The sequence below is a fragment of the Canis lupus genome, chromosome 22, assembly GCF_048164855.1.
Source record: "Canis lupus baileyi chromosome 22, mCanLup2.hap1, whole genome shotgun sequence".
In the NCBI taxonomy this organism is placed as follows: Eukaryota; Metazoa; Chordata; class Mammalia; order Carnivora; family Canidae; genus Canis; species Canis lupus.
This window is the reverse complement of record NC_132859.1, coordinates 43,822,587-43,848,723: the sequence shown is the minus strand read 5'-3', so window position 1 is coordinate 43,848,723 and position 26,137 is coordinate 43,822,587. Positions and strand designations below refer to the sequence as shown.

The following is a 26,137-nucleotide window of genomic DNA, read 5'->3' as shown; positions in this document are numbered from 1 at the left end:
CTCAGGAAGCTTGCTGCCAATGTTTTCTTCTAGGAGTTTTATGGTTTCAGGTCTGACATTCAAGTCGTTAATCAGTTTTGAGTTAATTTTGGTGTATTGTGAAAAGAAACTCCTAAGAGTCTATTATATTCTGTTGATTATATCTTTGGTTGGTATTATTCTGAGAATGTAGCATGTACGCATACCTGATGTCTATAAATATAGTTTTAGTGGCTCTATATGGAAATAGTTCCTTAAAGAATGTAATTCCTGTTTTTGTTTGTTCATTTTTAAATAATAGCTATATCTAAACAACCAGATGGAATATGTTTGTTCCATATTATCACTGCTTTAGACCTTCTAAGATTAAAAAAAATTCTGAGATACATTTTAATAGACGTGGCAAAATCTTTCAAGTCTTGCTTTTGAACATCGTTGGCATTGGGTTAAGAATTTAATATCAGGACATGTGGAAACATAACTTTTATTCCTATCTCTCTGTTTTTAGGCTAAGACTAATAACTCTTTTCCATTTCTTTTCATTTTAATTAACTCTTTTGCAGTGAACTTAGGAGGACTTTTACTCCAGGCACTCCTAGAATATTGGCCTAGAACACATGTGAATCCAATGGATGAAGAAGAAAATGAAGTAAACCATGGTTCGTATTTATATATCAGGATAATTGCTTTAAAATTACTTAGAAGTTTAAGATACCTGGGAGTGTTTATTGTTTCAAGATCATTTAAGAAACATTTAAGAAGCATTTGCTAAGTCATGACATAATAGTTGTGTGTATGCTCAGTTTATCACCCTCCTTCCCACATATCAAAGAACATCCAGTCTGTACTGAGATTCCAAGAGCATTTTCAATCAGTGAAGCTGTTCAAGAGGGATTTTTAAAAAAAACCCTACATACTCAAATGACCTTTGCCCTTAAAAGCAAGCAGCTTAGCAGCCTTCTTCCAAAGATATTTTTAAGAGTAGCTGTGGCCCTGCTAGACTTATCTCCAGAGCTAGCTAATGAGCTACAGTGAAAGCCATTTCTGTCCTTACCTAGTTATAGTTCATGTTGGCCTAAAAAATAGACATTACCAAGTCTGAAGATCTACGTGATTTTGGCTCTAAACGTTTCAAAAAATCTAATTCCAACTCAGAAGTGTCAGGATAAGTGAACAAGTATGTGTAAGAATTAATGTCACTGAGGACAGTGAAAAGCTGTGTGTGCCACAGGCAGTGACAGTAACTTTCTCTGGGCAGCAGAGAACATGTTGTGAATTTGTAAGTTTGGTTCAGTTTGATTGAAGAAGGAAAAAACTTAAAAATTTCACAGCTCATATGTTACCCACAGCTGGTTGAAGAGTCCTTGAGTCCCACCTACTAAGGGCTTACTCTGCTGAATATTCTCTGAATTCTCTGAAGATTCTGCTGAAGATTGCCCAGTTCTGGTGGTCAACAGTGATGAGGACCTCTGGCCAGAGACTTCGTTCTGGCTGACTGATTCATCTGTAATGATTTTTGGAGTTTAAATCTCTTGTGCAAGGATGGCATACTTCTCTGCAAGCCATTCGTCTGAGTCCCTGTCAGAGAGGCCACTGACCCCCAGCTATGGTGGCTTTTCTTTTATGTCACCTGGCCCACTCCCCTCCCCATCAGAATTGTACAGTAGGCTCTGAGCCAGAGAAACTCAATGGAAAGGTCTTTCTATAGAGGCTTGAAAAAGCTAAGTTTTGGTATGGGCTCTGTCATTTATCAGCTGTGTAGCTGTGGGCATGTCATTTCCAGTTCTTGGCTCATCCTTCTCTGTCTGCAACATGACAGACAGGATGCCCTCAGAGACCCAAGTAGACGATGAAGGTCAAAAACCAGTAGTATAGTCAGCATCCCCTGGCATCCAGGCTTTGGTTATTGGAGTAAGGGAAAAGTTACAGGAAATTCCAGATCATCCTTAAAATCAAACTGCCATAGTAAAGACAGAGCAGGACCCACCCACCTCCTAGCCAGATGGCTGTGTGGTAATCTGCTGTACCAGCACCATAATCATGGACTGTCCAGAGTTGTGTATATTCTACTCACTGGGCATCTCAGGTGCTCAGAGGCCTGTGGTGTTATACGCGGGGTTGATAGAAATACATGGGTATGGACTATATCCATTAGGGAATAACATTCTGGTAGGGCTGGGAGCTCCTCAGAGAAGCAGATAGAATATTAGGTCAGAGTGAAGTGTTGGTTGTTGCTACAAGAGAGGGTCTGAAAGTGCTGTAGGGTCAGAGAGTGAGGTTGCTTCCATATTCACTAGGGATGCCTATGAACAAGGTGGCACTGGAGTGGGACTCAACCGTACTTGGTCAAAAGATTATAAAGAAAGCAGAGTGAAATGAAATCTGCAGAGAATAATAAAAAAGAGATTTTCAGTTCATTGAGGATTTTATTTTTCACCAGTACCTCTGCCATTAGTTATGGCTTCATTAAGCATAAACTTTTTTCTGGCCCAAGAAATTTTTCTGAGCTTGGTGTTCTCACACACACACACACACACACACACACACACACACATTTATAAACATTCACAAACAGGCTGTCCTAGACTTTGCTATGGCTGAAGTAGATGGTTCTCTTTTTGTTTCAAATCTCAAATATTAATCTCTTCTATTAAAATTCTCTAAAATTATGCAGTCATTTCCCATAAAGTACATCACAAGTTGCTTTGCTTCTTATTCTGTGTAGAAATTTAACTTTGATTTGTTTTTTTGTCATTATTTGACTGGCTGATTTATCAGACTTTTAAGTTTTAAAAAGTTTGCAGTATTCGAAGCCTGTGGAAACAAAATATCTAGAATCCGTGTTTTTAGCACTAGTTCTAAATACTGACACAATCTGCATTTTTTCCTAGTAAATGGGGAGCAGGAGAACCGGGTACAGAAGGGAAATGGATATTTTCAAGTGCCCCCCCATACCCCGGTGATCTTTGGTGAAGCTGGAGGACGCACACTGTTCAGGTATGGATAAAGAAGGCTAGAGACCCTGCCTAAGAAATCATCCCATTTGCTGAGAATACTGATTCAAACATGGTAACTTGCTCTAGGGATATGAGGGATTTGGAAGCTTTTCCATCTCCATGAGATATTTATGTGTCTGGTGCTATTAGACCACATTCTAATTGAGAGCTGAGCCTCTCATGTTAAACTTAGGTCGATACTTTGCTTTAAGGCAGCTTCTCTGGTGGTTTCTATAGGAAGCTGTCACTTTCTCTCACTTAGCCAATGTAACTGCTAGGGTCAAGGAATCACCAGAAGTCCCTGCTCATAGAACAGCATCAGAGTAGATAACTTCCCTCAGGCTGGGCCATATGTGCTCAACGAACCTAAGGTGCCCAACCTTAGGTGTGAGGCCATCCTTTGTGAGGCCCTGCCAGGAAGCTGGCCTAGAGCTTCAGCTAGGTTGCCAGCAAGGCCCTGGTGGAATCACAGGGGAGAGCTCACTAGAGGCTTCTGTAGAGCCAGAAATAAAAAAAAAAAAAAAATGCTCGTCTTGCCCTTAAGCTCAGAATTCTCTTCCTTTATGGTGGTTTCCTGAGAGTGTGATGACTAAAACTGACCCCTATGATGTGTGGAGGCCAGTACCATGGACTGTAGCCCTGGCAGGGGATGTTTCTTGAATGCTTTGCCTACAGTCAGTGTTCCTGTCGTCACCTGAGGACTCAGAGAAGCAGCTCTAGTATATATGTGGCCTCAGAATGTGGGGGCCTGAGTGTTAGACCCTGCTCCCCCTCTTAGGCAGTGAGTCATTCTGCCTGGGTGCACTTCATTTTCTCAGCTGTCAAGTGGGGGTTATCCCAAATGAACTCTAGGGCCCCTCCCTGTAATATTTGCTGACAGTGGTTTGTCATTTGTGCTTCTTGTGTCACTGACTACCTGACGGGTTATGTTTAGGCTGCTCTGCCGAGACTCCGGGGGTGAGACTGAGTCGATGCTTCTTAATGAGACGGTGCCACAATGGGTAATTGACATCACTGTGGATGTAAGTGTCCTCCACTGCTGCTCTGCCCTTTTGTTCTGTCCAAATCATGAAGGAAATTAAGAGCAGCTTTAGACTGTACAGTCTTACTTAGTAAAATCTAGGCTGCCAAGTGGAGTCCTCCTCTGCTTCCCTGCCATCCCAAGGTTGCAGAAGAAGTACTGGTAATTAGTTATGAATCTGTTTATATCTTTGTTGGATTTAGTTAAACACGTAACATGTGCTTATTAAAGAAAATAATAAATGAATAAAGTGAAACTCCCATCACTTTCCCAGTCATTCCTCTCTTCCACTCATTCCTGTCCTTCTCCCTAGCGGGGATAACTAGTCCTAGTTCAGGGCATAATCTTCAGGGCTTTTTTCTGTGTGTTCATAAGCAGATATTACTAGGGTTTGTGTGTATGTACCTTTGTGTGTATACATACACAGTTCATTATTTTGCACAAGATCTGTTCTACATACTGTTCTGCAACTTGGTTTAGTTTTGTTTTTCATTTAAAAATATATCTTGGACATCTTTTTATGTCTGTACATATGGGTCATTCCTCTTTAATGACTACGTAGTATGTCTTTGTATAAATGTACCATAATTTATTTAATTGGTCTCCTATTGATGGACATTAAGGTTGTTTCCAATGTTTTCTATTACAAACAATGCTTCAGTGAACATCCTTGTACATGTATCTTCATGTGCTTTTTAGTATAAATTCCTAGAAGTGGAATTGCTGGATCAAAGGGAATGCATGTTTTAAATTTTGATAGATACTACCAAGTTGCTTCCGACAAAAGCTATAGCAGCATTTCCTCTCACCAACACTGTATGAGTGCCCATTTCTTCTACACTCTCACTGATGCTGGGTACTTTGAAACTTTACTAAAAGATGACAAAAATCTTATTTTAATGTGGGATGTTGTTTTTTCATGTGTAGTGAGGTTAAGCATCTTTTCACATTGGCCATTTGTATTTCTTCTGTGAGTTGCCTTGTTTTCTGTTCTTCACTCATTTTTCTTTTGGGTAATTTATGTTTCTTACTGATATGTAGGATTTTTGTCATATTGAATATTAACCCTTTGACTATTATCTGTGTCTCTCAATTGAAGTTTTACTTGGTTCATGGCTGGTGTCTTTTTCCAAGCAAAAAGTTTGAATTTTTATGTAATCAGAGGATGTTTTATAGCTCTGAGTTTCATGTCTTGCTTGGGTATTTCCTGATCCAAAGTAGCAAAAATATATTCTTCTCTAGTACATCTGTGATCATTGTGTATGTCTAGATCTGTAATCTATTAGAATTTATTCTGTTTGGTGTGAAGTAGGATGCTGACTTTTCCAAATAGATAGCCAGCATGCCAAAACAAGTTTTTGGAATAATCTGTCCTTTTCCTGCTAATTTGAAATGCTATCTTTATCATATACTAAATTTCTATATACACATGGGTCTGTTTCTAGACTGTCTTATGTGCTGTTGACCTGTTTTATATATTTCTAAAGCCATATGAAAAGAGATTTAATCTCTAGAACTTTGAGAAAATTTGTTTTCTGTCCCTGATAGACCTCCAAGAACTTAAAGCCAGTGTGACACCTGATGGATATTCTGTGCTCCTCTCTAAGTCCGAGTTCCCCATAAAACCACTACTTCCTTTGAGTGTGAAAGTCACCTCGGATGCATTGCTGACTTTAGGCCTGTGGCTTATTCCTGAGAGGAGACATCCAGACAGGTTATGACATGGAGACTCGGAAGGAACTAATACCCAGAGAAAAGATGACCAGTTAATTTTATCCTTCATCTAAGGATGTGGTTTACTTCATGGTAGACATCTTCTTGGTGGTTGGCTGAAGTTTCCACTCTTGCTTAAAACCTCAGACCTGATGGCAGAGGGGAAATAAAGTAGGAGGACCTGAGTGGCCTTTTCGACTGGATGATGGGCCTCACCAGCATAGAGTATATGGTTTTGCTCAAAGGTGAATGTTGCAGGTTTTTCTCAAGACACTGAACTTTTTTGTTTGGGCCCTTAGGTATCAGCTTCAATGTTTTAATGTAGAATTGAGATTTTTATTTCTACAGCTTTAAGAGTTAGAATAAAATTTGTTTTCCTTTCATATCTTGAACTGTTATTTGAGAAGAGCCATCCTGCAGTTCATATTGCCACTGACATATCATTTGTCTCACATATCTTTTATTACAAAACTACATGTGATACTTTTCTGATATATTTCGTTACAGCTGACTTGGATAATTTGATAGCTTACTATAAATCTCCTAGAAAGTCAGTTTTAATTGTAAAATAACTATTAACTTGCAAATCATGTTTTTCTATTGACATCATTTTCCTTCATCAGCTAATAGCAATGATCATACCTTTCTTTTTACTTTTAATATTTCAGAAAAATATGCCCAAATTCAACAAAATTCCTTTCTACCTCCAACCTCATGCATCTTCAGGAGCAAAAACTCTAAAAAAGTAAGTAGTTGTCGTGTCATGTGATGCCTTGATCTGATTATTACCAGAGCTTTCTTATTCTTTATAATTGCTTTTATAGTAAAAGAGATTGAAAGCTAGTTTTGTAATATTGAAAGTACCATTTACCAGGGACCTCCTGTGGTAGGCCACAGATGTTCAAAAAAGTAAGACTGTTTCTTTCTCCTGCTCACTTCGGCAGCACATATACTAAAATTGGAACAATACAGAGAAGATAAGATTAGCATGGCCCCTGTGCAAGGATGACATGACATTAGTTTCTGTCTCTTGCTACAGCATACTTTAGGACACAATCTGTGTATAAGAACTGCTTTTATGGATACTTAGGGAATGGTGAGATTAGAGGAAAGAAATGAATTGTGGGCTAGAGCTTTCCAGAAAGCCTTCTTTAAAGACCTGGAATTTGAGCTGGCCATGTAGGGATGGATGGAATTTCCAGAGAGAGGTATTCCAGGTCCAGGAAATGGTTTGATTGGGGATGTGGAAGTGGTAGCATGCACAAGATTCTGAAAATGTGCAAGGACTGAAGTGGTAGCATGCACAAGATCCTGAAAATGTACAAGGACTGGTGCTATAGCAGAGGTTGCAAGGGTTGCCAGAAGTGGAAAAGGAAATTCGAGGGGTCCTAGATATATATTCGAGCAAGTCAAATCACCCTCTATTAGGGAAATTTCCAAACATACAAAAAAGAGATGAGGAGCATGAACCCTCCCACCCATCATCCTATCAAACAGCTCCACAGAGCTTTCGACACATGGCTTAACCCGTGCTTCATCTCTACCTCTACCTCGCCTCCCTTCCACCCACCTACATACACACAGACAGACACACCCTGGATTATTTTAAAGCAAGTCCTAGATAGCACTTCAACTAGATTAATAACTGAAGTTTAAAATGGCTTTCAGAGTTTGAGCCTGAGCTACTTAGGTTGGCCTTTTTTTTTTTTTTTTTTAAGATTTTATTTATTTATTCATGACAGAGAGAGAGAGAGGCAGAGACACAAGCAGAGGGAGAAGCAGGCTCCATGCAGGGAGCTTTACGTGGGACTCGATACTGGGTCTCCAGTATCACACCCTGGGCTGAAGGCAGCGCTAAACCACTGAGCCACCTGGGCTGCCTGGGTTGGCCATTTATAACTGACGTCAGCGATGCAGAAGTAGGTATGGGGGTGAGGAAGTTGATGAATCTAGTTTGGGACACGTCAATAGAGTTTGAGGTGCCTGTGGGATGTCCATCTGGAGATACCCAGCCAGCTATTGAGCTTGTGGCCTAGAGTTCAGGCAGGAGGTCTTGGTTGTAGGGCTGAGAGCTGCAGGAAAAATGTGCACCTAGGGCACTGGAACCTTATAAACACTGAGGGCTGCCTTCCCTCCCAGGAACATTTAGTTTGCCCATGCTGTAGGAACGTCTTTAAGGGAATAAAACCCAGGAGGCTCTTTTTGATGTGTATGTAAATTTTAAGAACATGTATTTAATCTCACACATAATCTGTGTCTTAGGGAAATCCTGGAAATGTGCTGGCAATTCTAAGATTAGATTTAAGGCAATGACTAAAAACATTTCTTGGTTTATGTTTCTGTGCTTTAATCTTTATCAAATGTGAACACCAGGAGCACCTGGGTGGCTCAGGGCGTGATCCTGGGGTCCTGGGATCAAGTCCTGCTTTGGGCTACCCTGGGGAGCCTGCTTCTCCCTCTGCCTATGTCTCTGCCTCTCTCTCTGGGTTTTTCATGAATAAATAAATAAAATCTTAAAAAAAAAAATAGAAAAACAAACCACTCAAATATGAACACCAAAGAATATGTAAGAGACAATATCCAGTGATTTCCTGATGGCACAGTCTGCCCTTGCTTTTTAGAGATAGACTCTCTGCTAGTGACATGCTCCAAGTCCGGAAAGTAATGGAACATGTTTATGAAAAAATCATCAACTTGGATAACGAGTCACAAACCACCAGCTCTTCTAATAATGAAAAACCAGGCGAACAGGAAAAAGAAGAGGATATTGCTGTGTTGGCAGAAGAGAAAATTGAACTTTTGTGCCAGGACCAGGTAAATGCACTTGAGGACCATAGCCCCGTTTTTTCTAGTGCCAGTGCTTAGAAAATTACATGTAGTGTGATTATGGTTCCCACATCTATTACCCGTAGGGGTGCTTCTGCTTTTGGGGAGGGCTCTAAGGAATACTGGGTCTCTCCCACCTATTGGTGAGGCCCCTTCTGGAGGAACTCCGCAGCCCACCCTAAAGTTTCTATTTACCCCAGGGAGATTCTTGGGAAAAGGACATGGAGATTTAAATACACACACAGATGGTGAAGGTACTGGTGGCTTTTCTTTTACCCTGATAAGAAAAAGACACATGATCACCTTGATTGCAGAGCAGTATCTGCTGTGTTGAAGTGGAGGTGGATGGAGCAATGGGGGAGCAGTTTTAAATAAAGGTGCACTTCCCTGTGAGGCATTTCCTCAGAGGAATGGCTGAGGTTGGGATTTCTGGCCTAGCTGCACAAGTCACATGTCTCTCAGCATCCGGGTTCATGTCTGCCTGCATGGGAGCTGTGTTGGCAAGAGCAGGCACCAGGTGTGGGCGAGGGGAGGACAGGTTGGATCACCAGTGTCCCTGAGTTCACAGTAAAGGTCTTGGATATTACAAAGTAGAGGCTTTGACATTTTTATTCTTTATCTTTTGCTGTTCAGGTTTTGGATCCAAACATGGACCTCCGAACAGTGAAGCACTTCATATGGAAGAGTGGTGGCGACCTCACCCTCCATTACCGACAGAAATCCACGTGAAGTGTGGGCGAGTGCTCCTGGGTATTCGTTTATTGACCTTCCTCTCTGGCCCCAAGAGTAGTCCTAGGAAGCCCACCAAGCCCCAATGGGAGCAAGACTTCTAATGGCTGATTTGGTATGGACCGAGATTCTCTTTCAGTTGAAGTGACTAATTGAGATGTAAAATAGAAACCAGTCTCCATGTGTAGATTAAGCTGTCCCCAGGGAGGCAGAGAGTGCGAGCAGAAGACCCCCCCCCCCCAAGGCGGACATGTCTTGTGAGATATACAGAGAACAGACGACAGGCCAGCACAGACTGGGTTTCTTCCTTTTCTTTCAAAGGACCTTATCTTTGTTAGCACTTGTTAGAGACACATAGGTAGAGCCACATCTGTCACTGTGTTTTGACTTCAAACCCACACGCTCTGGAGCTTTTCTAAACGAGTACATTCCATTCATGCAGCACCTATGAAGGCTTTTTCCAAGTCGGCCATGAAAAACAGACAAGTTGTTCTCACATTTAAGACAGTTATTTTTAATAGGAATATGCTATTGTACAATTCAAAACCCAGCCCATTTCGTAATAAATTATCCTTGTTGGGCTTGTTTTAATATTGCATCTCAGATGCATTCTTTTAGGAAAACGTGTAGAAATTCTGGGAGCCGGACCGTAGCACTTGGACCGCCAGATGGGAGTATGCCCAGCAGCACCCAGGGATGCTGCACCCCCCAGTGCTCCCAGCTGTGTGGCCACCACAGGCAGGTGCAGTGCTTTCCCTGCTCCACTGTGTCCTGGTTTGTGTATGGGCCAAGCCAGGTGACACCACAGCTTTTGCTCTGGGTGAGCAGTGTGACACCATCAAAACTCAAGACCATGAGGACATGCAAGCTTCATTCAAATGCTACCTAAAATGTATGGTGTCCGAGAACAAGCATATCCTAGTGGGTTAATTTGATATTCACATCCAGAAATATACATATTTCTTTCTCCAGAGTTTTATATGCAGGTTTTTGCCGTGGTACCTGTATCCAGAGTTCTTTTCATTGTTCTTTGTAACAATCTAAAGCTTTCATAGAATCATTTGAGTCTTGTACAGAATATAACTTATTGGGGATAAACACTTCAACTTTTGGCAGAAAAAAAAATACTTTGGGTTCTCCCCAAGGTCATTTGTATTCAGAACAGAACAGTGGTCCAGCCCCATAAAACCATGTAAGACAAGCCTCCTGTATGAAGCCAGAAGCACAAGTGCCTTCAGAGGGCAGTTTATTCCAGTCCAGTTGCCTCTCCAGCTTAGTGTGTGTGGTCGGTCTCCACACAGCAGGGACTGGGGAAGGGGGTGGGAGGAAGGTGTTGTCTTTTCTACATCTTCACAGGTTCAGCTGGAGGCAGCTGATGGGCCTGGGTCCAGACTTACTGAGATATTCTTACCCGCACAACCATAGAGACAGGGTTCCCTCACTGCTGGTCAGCCTCCTTTGGAAAGTGGACTGGTCACTTTGAAGAAGTGAGCAAAGACACGCCACGTTTCCAATGAGTCTTTCTCCCTTAGAGAGTAGCCGGCTTCTTTTTTATCAATTCTTTCTATCTGTTGAATACAACAGTGTGCTTTTGGTGCACATTTTTTAGCAATAGTTATGAATTAATGGTAAAACAAACCCCCAACTCACTTATCAGCCCTCCACTGGGTTTGCAGGAGGGGCCCTTGGACTAACAGAATGGGTTTTGCTGGGCCATTTCGTCCCGTTTGCCGAGCCGTGAGGGGCATCTATGCTCCCTTCCTGTCACAGATCTGACCCTCAGCATGCTTTTACTTTTTTTTTTTCCTTCCAGTCAAACCAGTAAGTTTCCAGAGAATTTGAGTCTGCAATGCCAAAAGGGTAAAAATCTGTATTTCACAGTTGTATAAAATAAAGGCTTTAGTTACAATATTTCAGTGTAGTACACATTTATTTCTTAATCACTTGTCATTTTCCTTCATAGCAGGTTACAGAGAAACGTCTGGTTCCATGTTTATCCTGGCAATAATTAGAGTCAGTACCCACTGTATCCCCCTGTGTAGGGTGGGGAGTGTGTAAAAGGAGGGAAGGAAGAGCCAGCATCCTAGGGCGAGGGGGACCTTGGGCCAGGCTGCCAGGCTGCAGTTCACGAAGCTGGCCTCCGGCTAGTCCTGTGGAGGTTGTCTTCTACTTCCTGGATTCCTCCAGGCAGATACTGGGCTCCCAGACAATTCAAGAAACAAGCTCCAGCCCCGGTTTCAGACACAATGGCTCCCTGTTCTGCAGGCGTATCAGCTGCTCTGGTAGGCTCAACAAGGGCTGCCTTTAAAAGCAGTGGCAGTGCTAGAAATCTTTAGTGTTTGCTTATTGGGGGCCCTCCCTGCATATACTTGGGTCTGTGCCCCCCAAAGCAGACAGTCCTTGTCCTATGGGCCTAACAACTCTGAATGCCCTGTTAAGTGCACACATTACAGATCAAGCGGCAGAGGCGGAACTTTTAACTGGGTAGCAACTAGAAGACCAGGCCAGAGGCAGCTTTCATGGCAACCAGCATGTGGGAAGGTGAGGGGAGGTGGAGCTGTTCCTGCATGGAGCCCTCCTCTTCCTTCATAAACCAGGTAGGGCCGAAGACCTGGCCTGGTCTCAGCCTCTCGGGGCACCTGTGGTGGAGGGAACAGCCTCCTCCCATACTGTGGGAAAGACTAGAATGGCTTCTAGTCCCAGGCCCCTCATTCCCCCTTTGGGTGGGAGCTATGTATAAAGAGCTATGTATAAAGTCAGGACCAGCTTTGAGAGTCTACTCAGGATGGTGAACTTAAATTTGCCATTTTTATTCACCACTGGGACTGACCAGATGCCCTTTATGTTTAGAAGAGATGGTTGTCTTAATTAAGGTTGGGAGCCAAAAGAAGTCACCACTAGGGATATGGGGTCCTGTGGGGTGGAGGCCCTGGGGAAGAACATTGTAGTCCAAGAACAAGTGAGTCTTTGCTGAAGGGCCTAAATTTCCAGCCCGTCTCTCCAGAGAGGTGGACAAGCTTACTGCTTCTCTCCAGCTGGGATGGTGCAGGTCAGCCTGAGCCAACTGTGGAGTGTAGCACAGAGATGAGAGCACATGACAGGACAGTCATGGGGGTTTCAGGGGTCCCCAGGGCAGGGGGTTGCCTTCCAGCACACACACGGCTAGCTGAGCTGTACGAGATTGAAGGCAAGCCCTACGAAATGTCAGGCAAACACTCCAACCTATTCCCTGCTCCTCCGCTCCATGTGCACACCTGACCCTGTGTGGACCCTGCTGTCTCCAGGGCGGCCAGAGTGACCAGAGCAGGAGCACTGGACTTCAAGCTATGCGGCCAAAAGATGCCCTTCCTCCAGGCCCACGCTGCCTCCTCCTACCCCCTGAAGCTCTCTGCACCACCCAAGCAGCAGAATCCTTTCCTCTCCTACCCCAGCTCCTGCAAAACTTCATCTGGGCACTGCTCCCAGCCCCCCACTGCCCCAAGATTCCCCAAAGCCAGGACCATCAGGCAGAATTAATGCTGGGAGGTCATTCTTGGACACCAGGAGGGTCTATGTGGACACACAAGCCCTCCCCTGCAGAAGTCACTGCACATCCGGGGAGCCACTGCCTAGGAAGCTGTATGTGCTGGGCCGGGATCAGGGAGGGACTGGGCTGCATAGTGTAGCCTAAGCTGCTTCCCCACATCTAGGCCTCATGAGATGCCATCAGGGGCCTCAACACAGCCTACGGTGTTATTCGGGGGTGGAGAGCTGGGCCTGGCTGGCTGCCCCCTTAGCCTCTGCCCCGAAATCTGGACTCTCTGTGCTTGCCGGCTCCTCCTCAGCCTGTGCTTCGAGCAGCTCAGCAGACAGCCCATCTTCTGGTGAGGCTGCAAAGGTGAGGCTGTCAGGAAGGGTTAGCTGAGGCAGGTGGTCTGGCTGGGCCTGGATGCCTGGGCTGTCCGGGAAGGAGACCTCAAACTCTGATCCAGACCATGTGGCCTCACCTGAAACATACAGGGGGTTGCTGAGGAGGCCTGCAGAACCCCAGGCCACCCTGGCCTGAGGCAGCCACCACTAACCCCCCACTGCCACCCCAGGTCCTGATGGGGAACGGGAGCTCTAGTGTCCGGATACTTTGACGTGGCTGTATTTCACCGAAACGCCAGCCTCCCACCTGGCTGAGAAATTCAGGGCAGCCTTGCCATTAATCCAGGGTCTTCCTGGAAAGCTTCTACAGGTGAGGGCCACTCACCACCACGCTCGTGAGAACCACTGCTGGAGACGTCCTCAGGCCCGGAGGCTGAGAGAGCTGTGGAGATCAGCTCTGTGGAAGAGGGCAGACTGGGCCAGACACTGGCATTGCTGCTGTCCAAGAGGGAGATACCCGACACGTCCAGGAAGCCTAGGGGAAGGGTGCACGTCTTCACCAGCACAAAACCCTCACTGCTGGAAGGCCGGTACCCTGGGCTCACTGAGCCCCGTTCCTGGGACACCTGGCCCGGCCTCAAACTGTAATCTCAGCCTGTGGGGGTGCCTCCGCCAACCCCAAAGAGGTCCCCACTGCCTGCTGCTGAGGAAAGAAAGGAGTCTAGGGTTGGGCCTCATGGGAATAGCACAGTGGCAGAGGGCCCATACCCTGCTCTGTTCCCACTATGCTGCATCACCTCAGGCAGGCCACTTCTCTTCCGTGGACTCCAGTCCCCAGATCTGCACAGTGGACTGGCTCCTCTGCAGCCATCTGGGCCATACAAGCTAGGAGGGGTCAGCAGGGCTGAGGAAGGTGTTGGGACTGCCACTGAAGCCTCCCCCTAAACCCGGGGCCCACTTCAGCACCGGCGTGGCAGGGTCCTCAGCCTCGTCTCCAGAGCCCACTCTCACTACCTGGGTCCATGACGCGCTGCACTGGAGGTGGAGGCTGAAGAGTCTCCATGGGACATGGAAGTCCCCCAAGGTCTGGAGCGCCGAGGCTGGGACTCCCAGGCTCAGAAAGCTGTCCCTCCATGGAGGAGCCGGGCGCTTGCAGCAGGGCCTAGGGGGCCCGGGGAGAAGAAGGGAACAGTGCAGGGGCAGCCGGGACAGAGTCCGACCTAACCCCTGGCCCACACTTGCCATGGAAGTACCGCACTGCCCGAAGGAGCACACAGCCTTGGTGGTCTGCCCCTTCCCCTCCAGGGAATCACGGGCCCCTCCTGCAGTACTGACAAGGAGGGAGAGCGCTTCCTGCTCTGCTGAGGAGCCCCAGGGGCCCCCTTGGCTGGGCCCCTCCAATGACCCAGAAGAGATGGCCTTCCCCAAACTCCAGCATGCCTGGGGAGCAATCGTCGCATGCCTCCTAGTCCAGACCCCAGGCACCAGGCCAGTGTGTCATGGCACTCAGGTGACTTTTTCAACAGGCAGGAAGGCAGGTCTGGCATTCCCCTACAGAGCTGGCCCACCAGCCCAGCGGGGGGGCTCTAGATGCCCAGCCTCTGGCCCAATGTTACCAGACTCACCAAGGCACGGCACAAGGCTCTGCCCACCCACGCCTCAGTTTCCTACTCATGAAAGGAAAATGACAACTAGTGCCTTGTCATCACCCTCACCTCCAGACCCAAGTGGCAGGGGAACTAAAGTGGGCTTCACTGTCCTGGGGCAGGGGGTGGGCAACCACCTACTTCCATTGGGTCCCAGAAACAAGAAAAGGCCTCCCAAGGGCTCTGCAAATGGGCCCCTGGTGACAGCGACCTCGAGTCCTCTCCCCAGGTGGCAGGCCCCTTTGCCCATATGCAGTTCCCCCTCTTCTCCCCACTGGCAGATGCTGCCCACATACCTCCATGTAGTCACCCTGCCCGGAGCCTCTTTCTGGGCCAGGAGGGGCAGGAGAGTCCTTGGGTGTGGGTCTGGCTGGTGGGATATCAGGTGGCAGGTCATCAGGTGGCGGGGTACCAGGTGGCTTCTTGTGGTGGCTGGAAGGCTGGGTTGGGATCCGGTGCAGATACCCATAGCCGATACCACACCCCAGACTGCCAAAGTCCAGAAACATTCAATCCAGGGGGTTGTCTCACAGCCCTTCCAAGGCCTGCCAACCCCACCCACTACTGGAAGTGAGGGGCAGGAAAGGGTGCCTCCTGGACCAGTGGTCAACCTCAGGATCCCTGGACCCAGAGCCCAGCCTCCACCCCCACCGTGGGACTCTGGGGGTCCATGTCCAGTGGCCAGGTCCAGCCAGAGTCCCGGGCCCCCACCCTGCAGCCCTCCGACTGAGGAAGTACCTGCCCTCTCCACCCCAGGCTGCGTTGGGAGTTACAGTCACCTCCCGGCAGGAGTCGGACTCGGAGTTGTAAACCATCAGCTTCAAGGGCTTCCCCTCGTGGGACTCGATGAGTGTAAAGAAGTCCTCGGACTACGACAAAGCCAGCGCCTGAGTCCCGCTCCCGGCACTGGAATTGGATGCCTCAACACGAGGCCCTCCTCAAGGACAGCAACCATCTCCACACCCTACCCAGGGGGCCTGGGGAGGGCAAATCAAAGGTTGCTCACCTCCTGGAGGATCTGATCTGAACCAACCACATAGTCTGTGTAGGGGCGCAGGCCAGCCAGTGAGGCAGGTGAAGAGGGTTCCACGTCCTGGAGAAAGAATCACCAACTACCTACCTATCTTGCTCCTCCAGGTGGGGAGGCAAGGGTGGGTGGCGGGGAGGATGGAGGAGGCTGCCTCTCCAGGTACTGAGTAGGGCACTTGTCATCTGTCTCCAGGCCAGGACCTCCTACTCTGCTCCCTCACCTCCAGACCTCCCCCAGGTGCAGGGCCTGCCCAGCAGAGGGCAGCACCACGGCACTGCTCACAGCCCTGAGCTCTGGAATCTGACCCGGTAGACCTCTAGCTGGAGTCCTGGACTCCACCAACCTCTAACTGGGACTAGGGACAAATACTTAACCCCGTAGTGTCTGTTTCATGATTAGAAGTAGGATATGCAGTACTTCCTCGTAGGGTTGCCGGGATTACAAATAGAATATAGGAGAAGAATGAAAATCACACGGTGGCCCACAGTAAGCGCCCAACTGCAGTGCCGTTACTGCTGCAGGTATGTGGCTGAAGACCCTGCGTAGGGGCTGGACGTGGGGGCAGCGAGCAGAACTGGGTACAAGGAACGCTTCCTCCTTTGGGAAACTACCACTCCCAATCTCCCTGAGAAATGTCAAGGGATTTGAATCATCACCCCCACTGCACTCATGGACAAACTGAGGTAGGCTGAGAGGTGGAGAAGTCTCCTATGAGAAGTCAGTGAGCAACAGAGGCTAGAAATCAAGTCGGTCCATTCCCGGCTCAGAGCACCCTCCTTCCACCAAGCCTTGGGACCAAGCATTCAAGATTGTGGGCACCATCAATTAATGTACATCTCGTGTGTGTGTGTGTGTTTGTGTGTGTGTGTGTGTGTGTGTGTGTGTGTGAGAACAGACACTAATGGCAACACTTGTGCAACTCAGTCGCTTGAGATTCATGAAGACCCAGCCCCCAGGCACTAGCCCAAGGCCCAGAAGGGCTCTCAGGGGACCCACCAGAAAAGACTCAATACTGGTCTACTATAGAGTATTCCAGAAAAGACACAATTCCTAAAGACTAGCAGCAGCAGCCTTCTGGCAGTACAAGCACCCCTCCAGCAGATGCTATCCTACCTCCCAAAACAAGAAACCAAGGTTTAGAGGGTGAGAAGGTGCCCAAAGTCACCTGGCTAACAAGCAGGGTACACGGTTCAGGTGATGATGGGCAGCCTTCAGGGACCTCCCAGTTGCTCCCACACCCTACTCTTACCCCCTGCCTCCTGCCTCCCCCCTGCTCAGGCACCACCTCCCCGGCGCCACTCACCAGCACATGCCACACGTGCTCGCTTGCCCTGCGGAAGCTGCAGAAGCGCACGCTGGCTCCCAGCAGGCCCTGGCCACCCCACATGTTGCTGGGTACCACCTCCACCTCGCGCAGCTTCATGGTCTTCATATTGAACACCTCCAGCTTCACAGGCTTCTCCACATTGGCCTTCAGCAGAGCCTTCAGTGTGTCATTCTCCTTGTTCTGTGGGGGCAGCGGGGCTGACTCCAAGGCTCCCCACCCACACCCCGGGTTGGGGCCCCTCAGACAAGTCTGGGTCTGAGAGACGAGGCAGGGCCTCAGTGGCCGGCTGCCCAGCAGGGTCTGGTGTGGGCATGGACCAGGGTAGGGGTCTGGGCCTGTGACCACCGCAACCCCTACCATCCCTAAGCCCCACTAACCCCGCCTCCCTCAGCCCCCTGGAAATATGACAAAGAGCCTCCTTGGTCCAGAGCACTGTGGGGCTGCGCCTCACTGAAATGCCCCTTGGCCACCCTGATACCTCTCATGCCCTGAGAGGCAGGCCCCTTAAACCTGGTGGCTGGCTCCAAGAGTCCCCTCACCGCCCAGACACCTCAGAAAGGTCAGGAGCAGGGCAGGGCCCCAATCAGGCTGAGCACAGGCCTAAGAGAGATGGGCTAGGCCTCCCTCCAGAAGGAGAGGGAGGGAGGAGCAGGGTGGGGCCTGCTGTGGGACAGGAGACACAGACAGACACACACACACACACAAGCAAGGCAGACACAGCACGGGGGAGCCTCACCAGCCTCGAGTGCCCGATGGTGACGATGAAATCAAAGTAGGGCTCCAGGCCCGCTTGCTGGGCTGGCGAGTTCTCCTGCACCTGTCTCACAGAGGAGGCCACAGTCACTGCACCAACCTCATGACACCCCGAGAGACCCCCAGCCCCCGATTCCAGAGACCAGCCATCACCACTTCCCGTGTCCCAGCAAGGACGCGGGCACTACACTGACTGCCCTAGGCAGGTCACACGTGGCCACTGTCAAGGTAATTCCATCCTCTTGCTACCTTCCTGGGCACAGACATTCCTCTGTAGGAAACGGCTCTTGTCTGATCTTGCTTCCTGAGCTGCCTCAGAGGAGGAGAGCCCAGGGCAGCCCGGGGGGCTTCTAGTAGGCCACACAGGCACAGCGGAGCCTAGGCCTGTGGGGAAGCTCGGGGCGTGGGGAAGCCAGAAGGTTTGCCAGAAAGGGTTAGATGTGGGCAGGAAGGGAGGGCCCCAGAACAGAAGGAACCAGGGCTGCGCTCAGAAAGACAGAGGGTAGGCAGTCTGTGGCCAGATCCCAAGGGGCCCCAGAGCCTGTGGTAACAGATCCAGGCTCAGTTGGGCGGGCGTGGGAGCTGAGGAGTGTGGCTGAGGGCAGCAGCCCTACCGGCAGGGATGCCTGAGCAGGGAGCCTGTGAGAGGGAGCCTCACAGGGAGCAGGGCCGGATCCCTGCCTCACAGCCTGGTGTCCACTCCCAGCCCGAGAGTGCCTCCTGCCCAAATCCAGGAACTCCCGGCCATCTCCAAAAACACAGCAACCAGGCCTCCCAGCTGGGGTGGAAATCCCTCTCAAAGGCCCCATTTACGGAGCCTCACTCGAACAATGCAGTCTTTATCCCCAGCCAGACCCTGCGGTGGGCCCCACACCCTCAGGCCTTTGGCTGTGAGCACTTGATATCCTGCTGGTCAGGCCTCAGCCCAGAGGACACGGGGCTCACGTGGCCTCAGGTTCTGGATGCTTCCACAATAGGAAGGCCCTGCGGCTTCTGCCGCCCACCACCCACCTGCCTGTAGTCTTGGGAGTCCCCAAGCCGAAGGAGAGCTCCCCTGCTCAGAGCCCTGGGACGAAGGCAGACTCGCCCCTGGAATTAGGACTCCCTTCTGGCCATGTCACCGCCAACTGACACAAGCCCCCTGCTTGCCACTCCCGGAAGCTGCTGTGGCTTCCAATGACAGTGAGCCCAGAAACTGACTTCAGCCCAACTGGCCTGCGACAGGGGAGCTCTGAGCCCTGCCACATCCCTTCATGGGACGGCTGGAACAAGGCGTTTTCTTGAAAGCCATAGGACAGTTACTCAGGGACAGCCTGCTCAGGACCACTTCCATGCCACTAGGCCTCCCTCTGGGAGGGTCCCTGCTCCTGAGGCCGATGCCACCCAGCCAGCGGTCAGCTGCCCTCTGTCATTATGGAGGCCCAGAGGCTCAGGCCTCCAATCCCCCAGCCCTCTCCCCACCCTCTGCCATGACCCGTCCTCTCTGGCTGTACCCCACTGCCCTTGCCCTGGGCCTTGCCATCACCCACTATGGCTCTAGCACAGAAATAACCTATGTGGCTGCCACCGCCCCCCACTGCCTCCCCAACAAGTGCTGCCCACTGTCCAGCTCTCTCCTGGGGGCTCCCATCACCCCCACCCCCACAGCCCCACAATGCCTGCTGCTTTCATAACACTTTCCGCTGTGCTCCCCCATCAGGGAAGCTAGTGTAATTAAAGTGACAACAGCTGACACTTGCTGAGGATTGACTCGGTGCCAGGGGACTGCGCTACCCTGCATTTAGCCCTTGTACTAATACTTCGGAGAAGTACTCCATTAGTCAGAAATCTGACCTCAGGAAGTCCAACCCAGAGCCTGCTCTGTTCCGCTGCCCTGTAAGGACCATCTCCCGGGGAACCTCCACGCCTCTAATCTCAGGGAGGGCAGGGACCTCTGCATGTGCCTGGTGCATAGTGAGAACGCCAGTATTTATAGAAGGCTGCACACGTGTTCTTCAGTGTTTAAAAAAAAAAGGGGGGGGGGGATCCCTGGGTGGCTCAGCGGTTTGCCGCCTGCCTTTGGACCAGAGTGCGATGCTGGAGACCCTGGATCGAGTCCCACGTCGGGCTCCCGGTGCATGGAGCCTGCGTCTCCCTCTGCCTGTGTCTCTGTGTCTCTCATGAATAAATAGATAAAATCTTAAAAAAAAAAAAAAAATGGGTACCTAGTTGGCTCAGCAGTTGAGCATCTGCCTTGGGCTCAGGTTGTGATCCCGGGGTCCTGGGATCGAGTCCCACACCGGGCTCCCCACAGAGAACCTGCTTCTCCCTCCGCCTATGTCTCTGCCCCTCTTGGGGTCTCTCATGAATAAATAAATAAAAGCCTTAAAACTTTTTAGTAGGTAATGTCAACTTCCACGAAAATGCCCCGAGGCCCCACACAGTCTGGCCTGTGCCCCCTGCGGGCCGCCCGTGACTGCACAGCAGCCTCCTCCCGGGCTCCTCCTCCACCGCCAGCGCCACCCGCTCAGCGCCCGCCCCGCTGGAAGGCTCCGCCCGCAGGTGCTCGCACTGCCCCCCGCACCGATCCCCGCACCGATCCCCGCGCCACGTCTCCGCGCGCCCCGCCTGTCCCTGCCCGCAGCACCGCGAGCGCCTCGAGACGCGGGACGCTGGGTCCCGGGCAGGCCCGTCTCCGGCGCCCACAGCGCCCACAGCGCCCACAGCGCCTGCCAGGGCGGCGCGCGCAGGTCCCCGGCGCTGCGGACGAGGCCGCGCGCCTCCTCCCGCCAAGCCCTCGGGTCCTCCGCTTCCCGCCCTCCCTGCGGAGCTGCCCCGGACGCCCACCCGACAGCCCGCCCTCGGCCCGGTCCTTCCCTTCAGCGCTCGCGCCCCGCGCCGGGCACGGAGCTCCGACAGCCCCTCGGCCGCCCCCTCGGCCGCGCCCCGCCCCGCCCCCCCGCGCCCCCGCCGCGCCCAGGCCTCCCGCGGCTCCCCCGGCCACGTCTCCCCGCGGGTTTCCGCCGGTCGCTCCCGTGCCCCCCCCCCCCGGACCCAAGGGCGGCGGCTGGGGTCTCGGCCTCGCAGGCTCATCCCGGGAGCCCTCAGACGACCTAAGCGCAGCAGGCAGTCCGGGCTGGCCGCGGTGCGCTCCTCCCCGCCAGGGCCATCCCGGGGGCCGCCCCACCGGACCCGAGGCGGGGCGGGGGCGGCAGGGAGCCGCGGCGCACGCTCGAGGCCGAGACCCCGGAGCCGGCCATCAGGCGAACCCTCGGCGCCGCGCGGGCGCCCCGCCAAGGTCGCCGGCGCCGCGGGGCTGACTCACCCCGTGCAGGTGGAAGCCCTCGGCGCCGCCCGGGGACTGCTCGGCGCTGGCGCCCAGGCCCATGGCGGCGGCGCCCGGGTCCCGGACGGCTGGGCCCTCCCTCCCCGCGGCCCGAGCCGGCGCCACCAGCGCGCATCGCCCTCTCGGCGCTCGACTGCCAGCGCCTTGTCACGTGGGCGCCCCTCCCGCACCGCGCACCGCGCACCGCGCACCGACGCTCCTAGCAACGGGCCCGGCCTCCGTGTCCAAGGACGCGCGCCGCCGACTTCCGGCCGGGAGAGCCGCGCCCAGGACCCCGACTCGGGAATCCGGTTTCGCGCCGCCGCAGCCGACCCCGCCTCGGAGCCGCGGGCGCCCGGAGATGAGCAACGATGACTCCCTTATGGTGCGTGGCCCGAGCGCGGCCTGGCGGCTCCCTCCGGGCCTCCCTGCCCGCAGCCCCGAGACCCCGCGCCCCGCGGCTCTCCTGGGACCTCGTGGACCGCTCCTGCTGTCCCCTTTACCCGCCTTCCGCTGTCCCGGGCCGGCCGCTAATGAAGGGCCTGGCCCCCTCCGGCCGCTCGGTTCCTGGCGAGCGAATCTTTCCCCTCTCGTGTTCTTCGTGCACCCTGAGCTCCAGTTCTGCATCCGCACCTAGTCCTGTCCTCGAGCTCCCCTAACCCAGCGTATCCAAAACCCATCCCTGTCATTTTGCCGTCATCTCCCCTTCCCCTGCCTCCGCCTCTTCTGAGTCCCCCACCTCGATAGACCACACCACTGTTTGATCCCACAGCCTTCACTCTTCCCCGTCCCCATCTCGGGTCCTGTCTATCAGCGGGAAATGTCAGCTCTTACAAGTCCCCTGACAGCACCCACGGCGTTGCATCTCCTAGCCCAGGATCAACACCATCTCTCTGCAGGCACCTGAAACAGTATCCCCCATACACACACCCCAAACAGTTCTCTGCTTCAGCTCTCTGTTCACCAGCAGTCCCCTTACCAGCACCAGCAGCAGAACCACCACCACCACCACCACCACCACCACACACACACATGCACACACACACCTGAACACATCCCTCCTCTGACTTAAAACCGTTCCAACTTAAAACCATTCCTGTTACGCTGAGGATGATGTCTGGGCTCTTTCATATGGCCCACAAGACTGACAAGCCAACCACATCTCTCCCCAAGCCCAGCACCCACAAACCTTAGGGGAAGTGAGACCTCACTTTGAAATCTCAGCCCCTAATACTGCATGACCTTTGTCAAGCCATAGTCTCCCTGGGTTTCAGCTTCTTTAACTGTGAAGGATATGGAGAGAATAATACATAAGATAGTGGGTGTAAAGCCCTTGATACCGTTCCCAACAAGTGTTTAACACACAGTAACTTACAACTCTAACTAGTGGTGTACCTGTTATTATTGGTGCTCTCTCTTTTCCCTCATTCCCTTCCTAAGACAAAGCCTCAGTTGAATTCTCCATCACTTTTGAACCCTCCAAGTTCCTTCCCAGGGAACTGCATGGAGCTACTCTTGGGGCTGATGAAGAGCAAAATGAAGCCTGAATGTTCTCTTTCCCTCCTTCCTTCTGCAGAATGGAGGAAGAGCAGGGAGTCAGGGAGAAAGTGGTTCAGAACAGAAAGAAGGGACTGGGGCTGTTGCAACTATGTCTTCCTCCCCACAGGCTGAGATCATTTACTACAGCCAGGAACAGTACTTCCGCCATGTGCAGCGGGCCGCGGCCTTGGGCCTGGAAAAATTCAGCAATGACCCTGTCCTGCAGTTCTTTAAAACCTATGGGATCCTCAGGGAAGGTAAGGACTTGCCAGGGTCGGCCTCATGGCCTCCGGCACTTGCCTAGCCCCAGCAACTCTGGCTTTACCTGGATGCCTGCTTATACCCCAGCCGTGTTGCCATGGAAAGAGTCTTACACCCAGGTTAATCCCCCAGATGGCTGTGTAATACATTATCTAGTTGACTTTTGAGACATCAGAGAGCTCACCACCCTTGCTCTGCACCTCAGTTTCCCTATCTGGAAAGTGAGTGGGTGGGGAGACATGACTGAATGATTATTGGACGAATCCCAGGCTTGGAAACTGAGAGCTGGTAGTGCAGGAAAAGGAGGAAGTGGTAGGTATGGGTCAAGACAGGTATGGTACAGGAGCAGGGGGAGGGGTGAGCCTCATGCAGGTGCTGACTCGCTGACATTCAGAAGGTAGTGCTGGGCTGAGGGCTGGCTGAGCTGCCCATGGCCAACCACAGTGGACATGGAGGGATAAGTATAACCTGTGGCTCTTGAGCAGCTAGCTGGGAATACCCTGCTGGCCTTTCTCAGAACTGACCCCCAGCCCCAAATCCTGGCCTCACATCCTGCAAGTACTCAAAGGTATATCTGAGCTCCAACCCCTCCAGCACCTGGCAGCATGGGCAATGGTGTCAGCAGCCCCTTCAGGGAACTTGGGTCATTAGAAATGTTTTGGACCAGTTAACCCAATGATTCTGGTTGAAGTCAGGTAGTGCCAAGCCTTGGGTCAGCTCTGACAAGGGCTCCCCTGTGTTGGCCATAGACTTCCTGCCCTCTGGGCCTGGAGCCCAAGAGCATAACCAGGTGGGCTCTTCTTTGCAGAGCACATACAGGATGCCATCAGTAACCTGGAGAGCATCCGGAATCATCCAGATGTGTCCTTGTGCTCCATCATGGCCCTCATTTATGCTCACAAGCGCTGTGAAACCATCGGTGAGTGCAGCCATGCCCAACAAGGCCTGGTGCCCTGGGGGAAGACAACCCCACTGCAGAGATGCAGCACCCTCAAGGGCTGCCACGGGAGGTGGGTGCACTGGTGACCGCACAGGCTGGTAGCCAGGGAGGAGTGGCTTCTATTCCCTCCCTTTGGGGTCCTCAAGGAAGGCCTGTGCCCAGATCCAGCTGCGTGGGAGCCACTGGTAAAGAGCATGACAATGGGAGAGGTCCTCTCCTTCCAAATCCTAGGAGTTGGGGAGACATCCTGCTTCCTTCGCCAAGACCTTGTGGAAACAAATCAAGCTGATATAAATAATTCCACACTCTAAACAACTCTCTCCCTTCTCGGGATGGATTGTGGGCCTGAGGTGGGGGATTTGGCAAACTGCTGGGTACCGGGGAGAAAAGATAACCCTCAGACAGCAAACCCAAGTCTAGGCAGCAGCGGCTCCTGTGGTTTCCAGGCCCCAGGCTGACAGTAGTCTGCCACATGTTGAAGGATGGGCCCTCAATGCATCCTGTAGGCCCAGGCGGCCCTCCTCACTCTGACTCGCCCTCTTCCCCGTCTCGGATTCCCAGACCAAGAAGCCATTCAGGAGCTTGAGAGCAGCCTGAAGGAAATCCGCAAGACCGCCAGCACAACGGCCCTGTACTATGCCGGCCTCTTCCTCTGGCTCATAGGCCACTATGACAAGGCCAGAGAGTACATCGACTGCAACTTGAAGCTCTCCAACAACTCCAGAGAGGTACCTGCTGTGGGCATCAGGAGGACAACAGCTGCAGAAAGCAGTGTCCAAACACATCCCCACTGGTCCTTTTGAACCAGTTAACTGGGAGCTCCTGCGGAGCACCCTGGGACTGGGAGAGGTCCGCACCTGGGCACTGACACCATCCCAGGGCTCCCAGGAGCCCCCACCCACGTTGTGTCAGGGTTTAGCCAAGTGCACACTGGCATGTGTCCAGAGTCCAGTCTGCAGACAGCTGTTCTGTGGCCTGTACTATATTTTTTTTAAATCTTGAATTAGTTGCCGACATTTAGAAAGCAAAAGATCTTTACCTAAAAGCCCAGATTTCCTGGCTCTTTGGGAAAATAAGAGGAATTGGCTGCACTGGACCTACCCTCCCTCTTAGCAATGGTCTGCTGGATATCCGTGATGGCGCATACAGTAGATCTCACATGTGGTAGGTCGGGACTCCTGGTAGAGTTTGAAGCCTCAATCTAGGTTCAGTGTAGTCACCACTTCAGCAGGGGTGATCTCCCTCCGCAAAGGGGTGAAAATTGGTACCCCAAGGAGGGAGTGAAAAGAAATCTTACTGTTGATGTATAAAACACAGAGTTACACACTGCATAAATAAATATTATATGTGTGATATTAAAAAGTCTTGGAGGGAGAGAAAAGGATTAGGGAAAAGGTCTGAAAAGGCTCCTTAGGATGGGAGCGATGGGAAAGAGTTGAGAAACACCAGTCTAAGGCATGAGGGATGCTTCAGGGCAATGTTATCCAAGTGCCCCTCTGACCTCACCTTGCAGGTCTGGCCACCTGTCTGCCAGCAGAGGCTAGATGAAGGCTGGAGCAGAGTCGGAGAGGCCCTAGAGCTCAGAAGGACTCCTGTTAACCCCCTAGAAGGCATTCCCACCTCCCCTTACTGGGCTAAGGTGTGGAGGGAGCAGGAGTGGCCATGCACAGTGGCCTATGGTGGCCTCCTGACCCCAGTGTAGAGTAAATAGGCAATGACAAGACAGGTGAGAGTGGTCAGTAGAGGTAGCAGAGCCCCGGGGGTCCCAGGGAGGGGTCTGGAATATCATGGAAGGTCTTCGACAGGAGGGTCCTCCTAGGTTGAATTTTAGAGACTAGTGGTAGTTAATCAGGTGAAAGGTTTTGGTTGGGAGGGCTGTGCCAGGACAGGAGCAGAGTGAATTCCTGGTGGTGAGAGGGAGCAGGGCTGCCCTGGGGTTTGCAAATAGTTGTGCCTGGCAGGGTCTCGGGGTGCAGCGTGACAGGGATGGGACATTAGGCGGGAGAGCAGGTTGGGTCAAGGCTCTGTGAGACCAATGACTTTATCTTCCATCTTGTTCTGATCCCAGGGCCTTGTGCTCCGAGGCTGGGTGGACCTCACCTCAGACAAGTCCCATATCGTGAAGAAATCCACCAAGTTCCTGGAACAAGGAATTCAGGATGCGAAAGATGTGCTGGGGCTGATGGGAAAGGTGGGCAGTGGCAGGGAGAGGGGAGGGGAGGAG

At 51.6% G+C, this 26,137-nt stretch overlaps 3 protein-coding genes and 1 non-coding gene across 6 annotated transcripts in view; 3 read left to right on the top strand and 1 right to left on the bottom strand.

Annotated features, from left to right (window-relative positions):
- The window catches only part of WDR48 (WD repeat domain 48), a 49,667-nt gene extending 38,492 nt beyond the window's left edge, over positions 1 to 11,175 (top strand). The window contains exons 14-20 of one of the 2 annotated variants that reach the window (XR_012015139.1): positions 543 to 638; positions 2,871 to 2,976; positions 3,910 to 3,997; positions 6,378 to 6,454; positions 8,331 to 8,523; positions 9,169 to 9,379; positions 11,078 to 11,175. Coding sequence is in view for 1 of the 2 variants with exons in the window: in XM_072793291.1 (XP_072649392.1) it covers positions 543 to 638; positions 2,871 to 2,976; positions 3,910 to 3,997; positions 6,378 to 6,454; positions 8,331 to 8,523; positions 9,169 to 9,264 (656 nt within the window). In the remaining variant the exon portion in view is untranslated. Of the gene's footprint in view, positions 1 to 542; positions 639 to 2,870; positions 2,977 to 3,909; positions 3,998 to 6,377; positions 6,455 to 8,330; positions 8,524 to 9,168 lie in introns of both variants that reach the window. The other variant, XM_072793291.1, reaches the window with a different exon arrangement.
- LOC140614561 (U6 spliceosomal RNA) lies at positions 6,638 to 6,741 on the top strand. The gene has a single exon (XR_012015398.1). It is a non-coding gene; the product is annotated as a U6 spliceosomal RNA (small nuclear RNA).
- Positions 11,176 to 21,331, bottom strand: GORASP1 (golgi reassembly stacking protein 1). 2 transcript variants are annotated; one of them, XM_072793292.1, is made up of 9 exons: positions 21,174 to 21,331; positions 17,853 to 17,933; positions 17,093 to 17,296; positions 15,766 to 15,852; positions 15,498 to 15,628; positions 15,056 to 15,248; positions 14,128 to 14,275; positions 13,499 to 13,648; positions 11,176 to 13,250 (listed from the first exon to the last, which is right to left on the bottom strand). In XM_072793292.1, the coding sequence occupies exons 1-9, from the start codon at positions 21,234 to 21,236 to the stop codon at positions 12,997 to 12,999; spliced, it is 1,311 nt and encodes a 436-aa protein (XP_072649393.1). In that variant the 5' UTR covers positions 21,237 to 21,331; the 3' UTR covers positions 11,176 to 12,996. The 2 variants fall into 2 exon arrangements, with proteins under 2 accessions (XP_072649393.1, XP_072649394.1); XM_072793293.1 differs by lacking the exon at positions 21,174 to 21,331 and adding an exon at positions 20,074 to 20,340.
- TTC21A (tetratricopeptide repeat domain 21A) overlaps positions 21,220 to 26,137 on the top strand; it is a 32,226-nt gene continuing 27,308 nt past the window's right edge. Inside the window, exons 1-5 of the mRNA XM_072793290.1 lie at positions 21,220 to 21,558; positions 22,840 to 22,969; positions 23,782 to 23,892; positions 24,475 to 24,641; positions 25,982 to 26,104. Coding sequence (XP_072649391.1) covers positions 21,235 to 21,558; positions 22,840 to 22,969; positions 23,782 to 23,892; positions 24,475 to 24,641; positions 25,982 to 26,104 — 855 coding nt within the window. The 5' untranslated portion in view covers positions 21,220 to 21,234. The remainder of the gene's footprint in view (positions 21,559 to 22,839; positions 22,970 to 23,781; positions 23,893 to 24,474; positions 24,642 to 25,981; positions 26,105 to 26,137) is intronic.

What these genes read in the sequence shown, in the direction of transcription:
- GORASP1 (XM_072793292.1), bottom strand. Translation starts at nt 21,236, where the DNA reads ATGGGCCTGGGCGCCAGCGCCGAGCAGTCCCCGGGCGGCGCCGAGGGC. An exon ending in CCATCGGGCACTCGAGGCTG is followed by an intron (nt 17,297 to 17,852) that starts GTGAGGCTCCCC and finishes CTGCCCCCACAG; the next exon opens with AACAAGGAGAATGACACACT. An exon ending in AGCACGTGTGGCATGTGCTG is followed by an intron (nt 15,853 to 17,092) that starts GTGAGTGGCGCC and finishes TTCTTTCTCCAG; the next exon opens with GACGTGGAACCCTCTTCACC.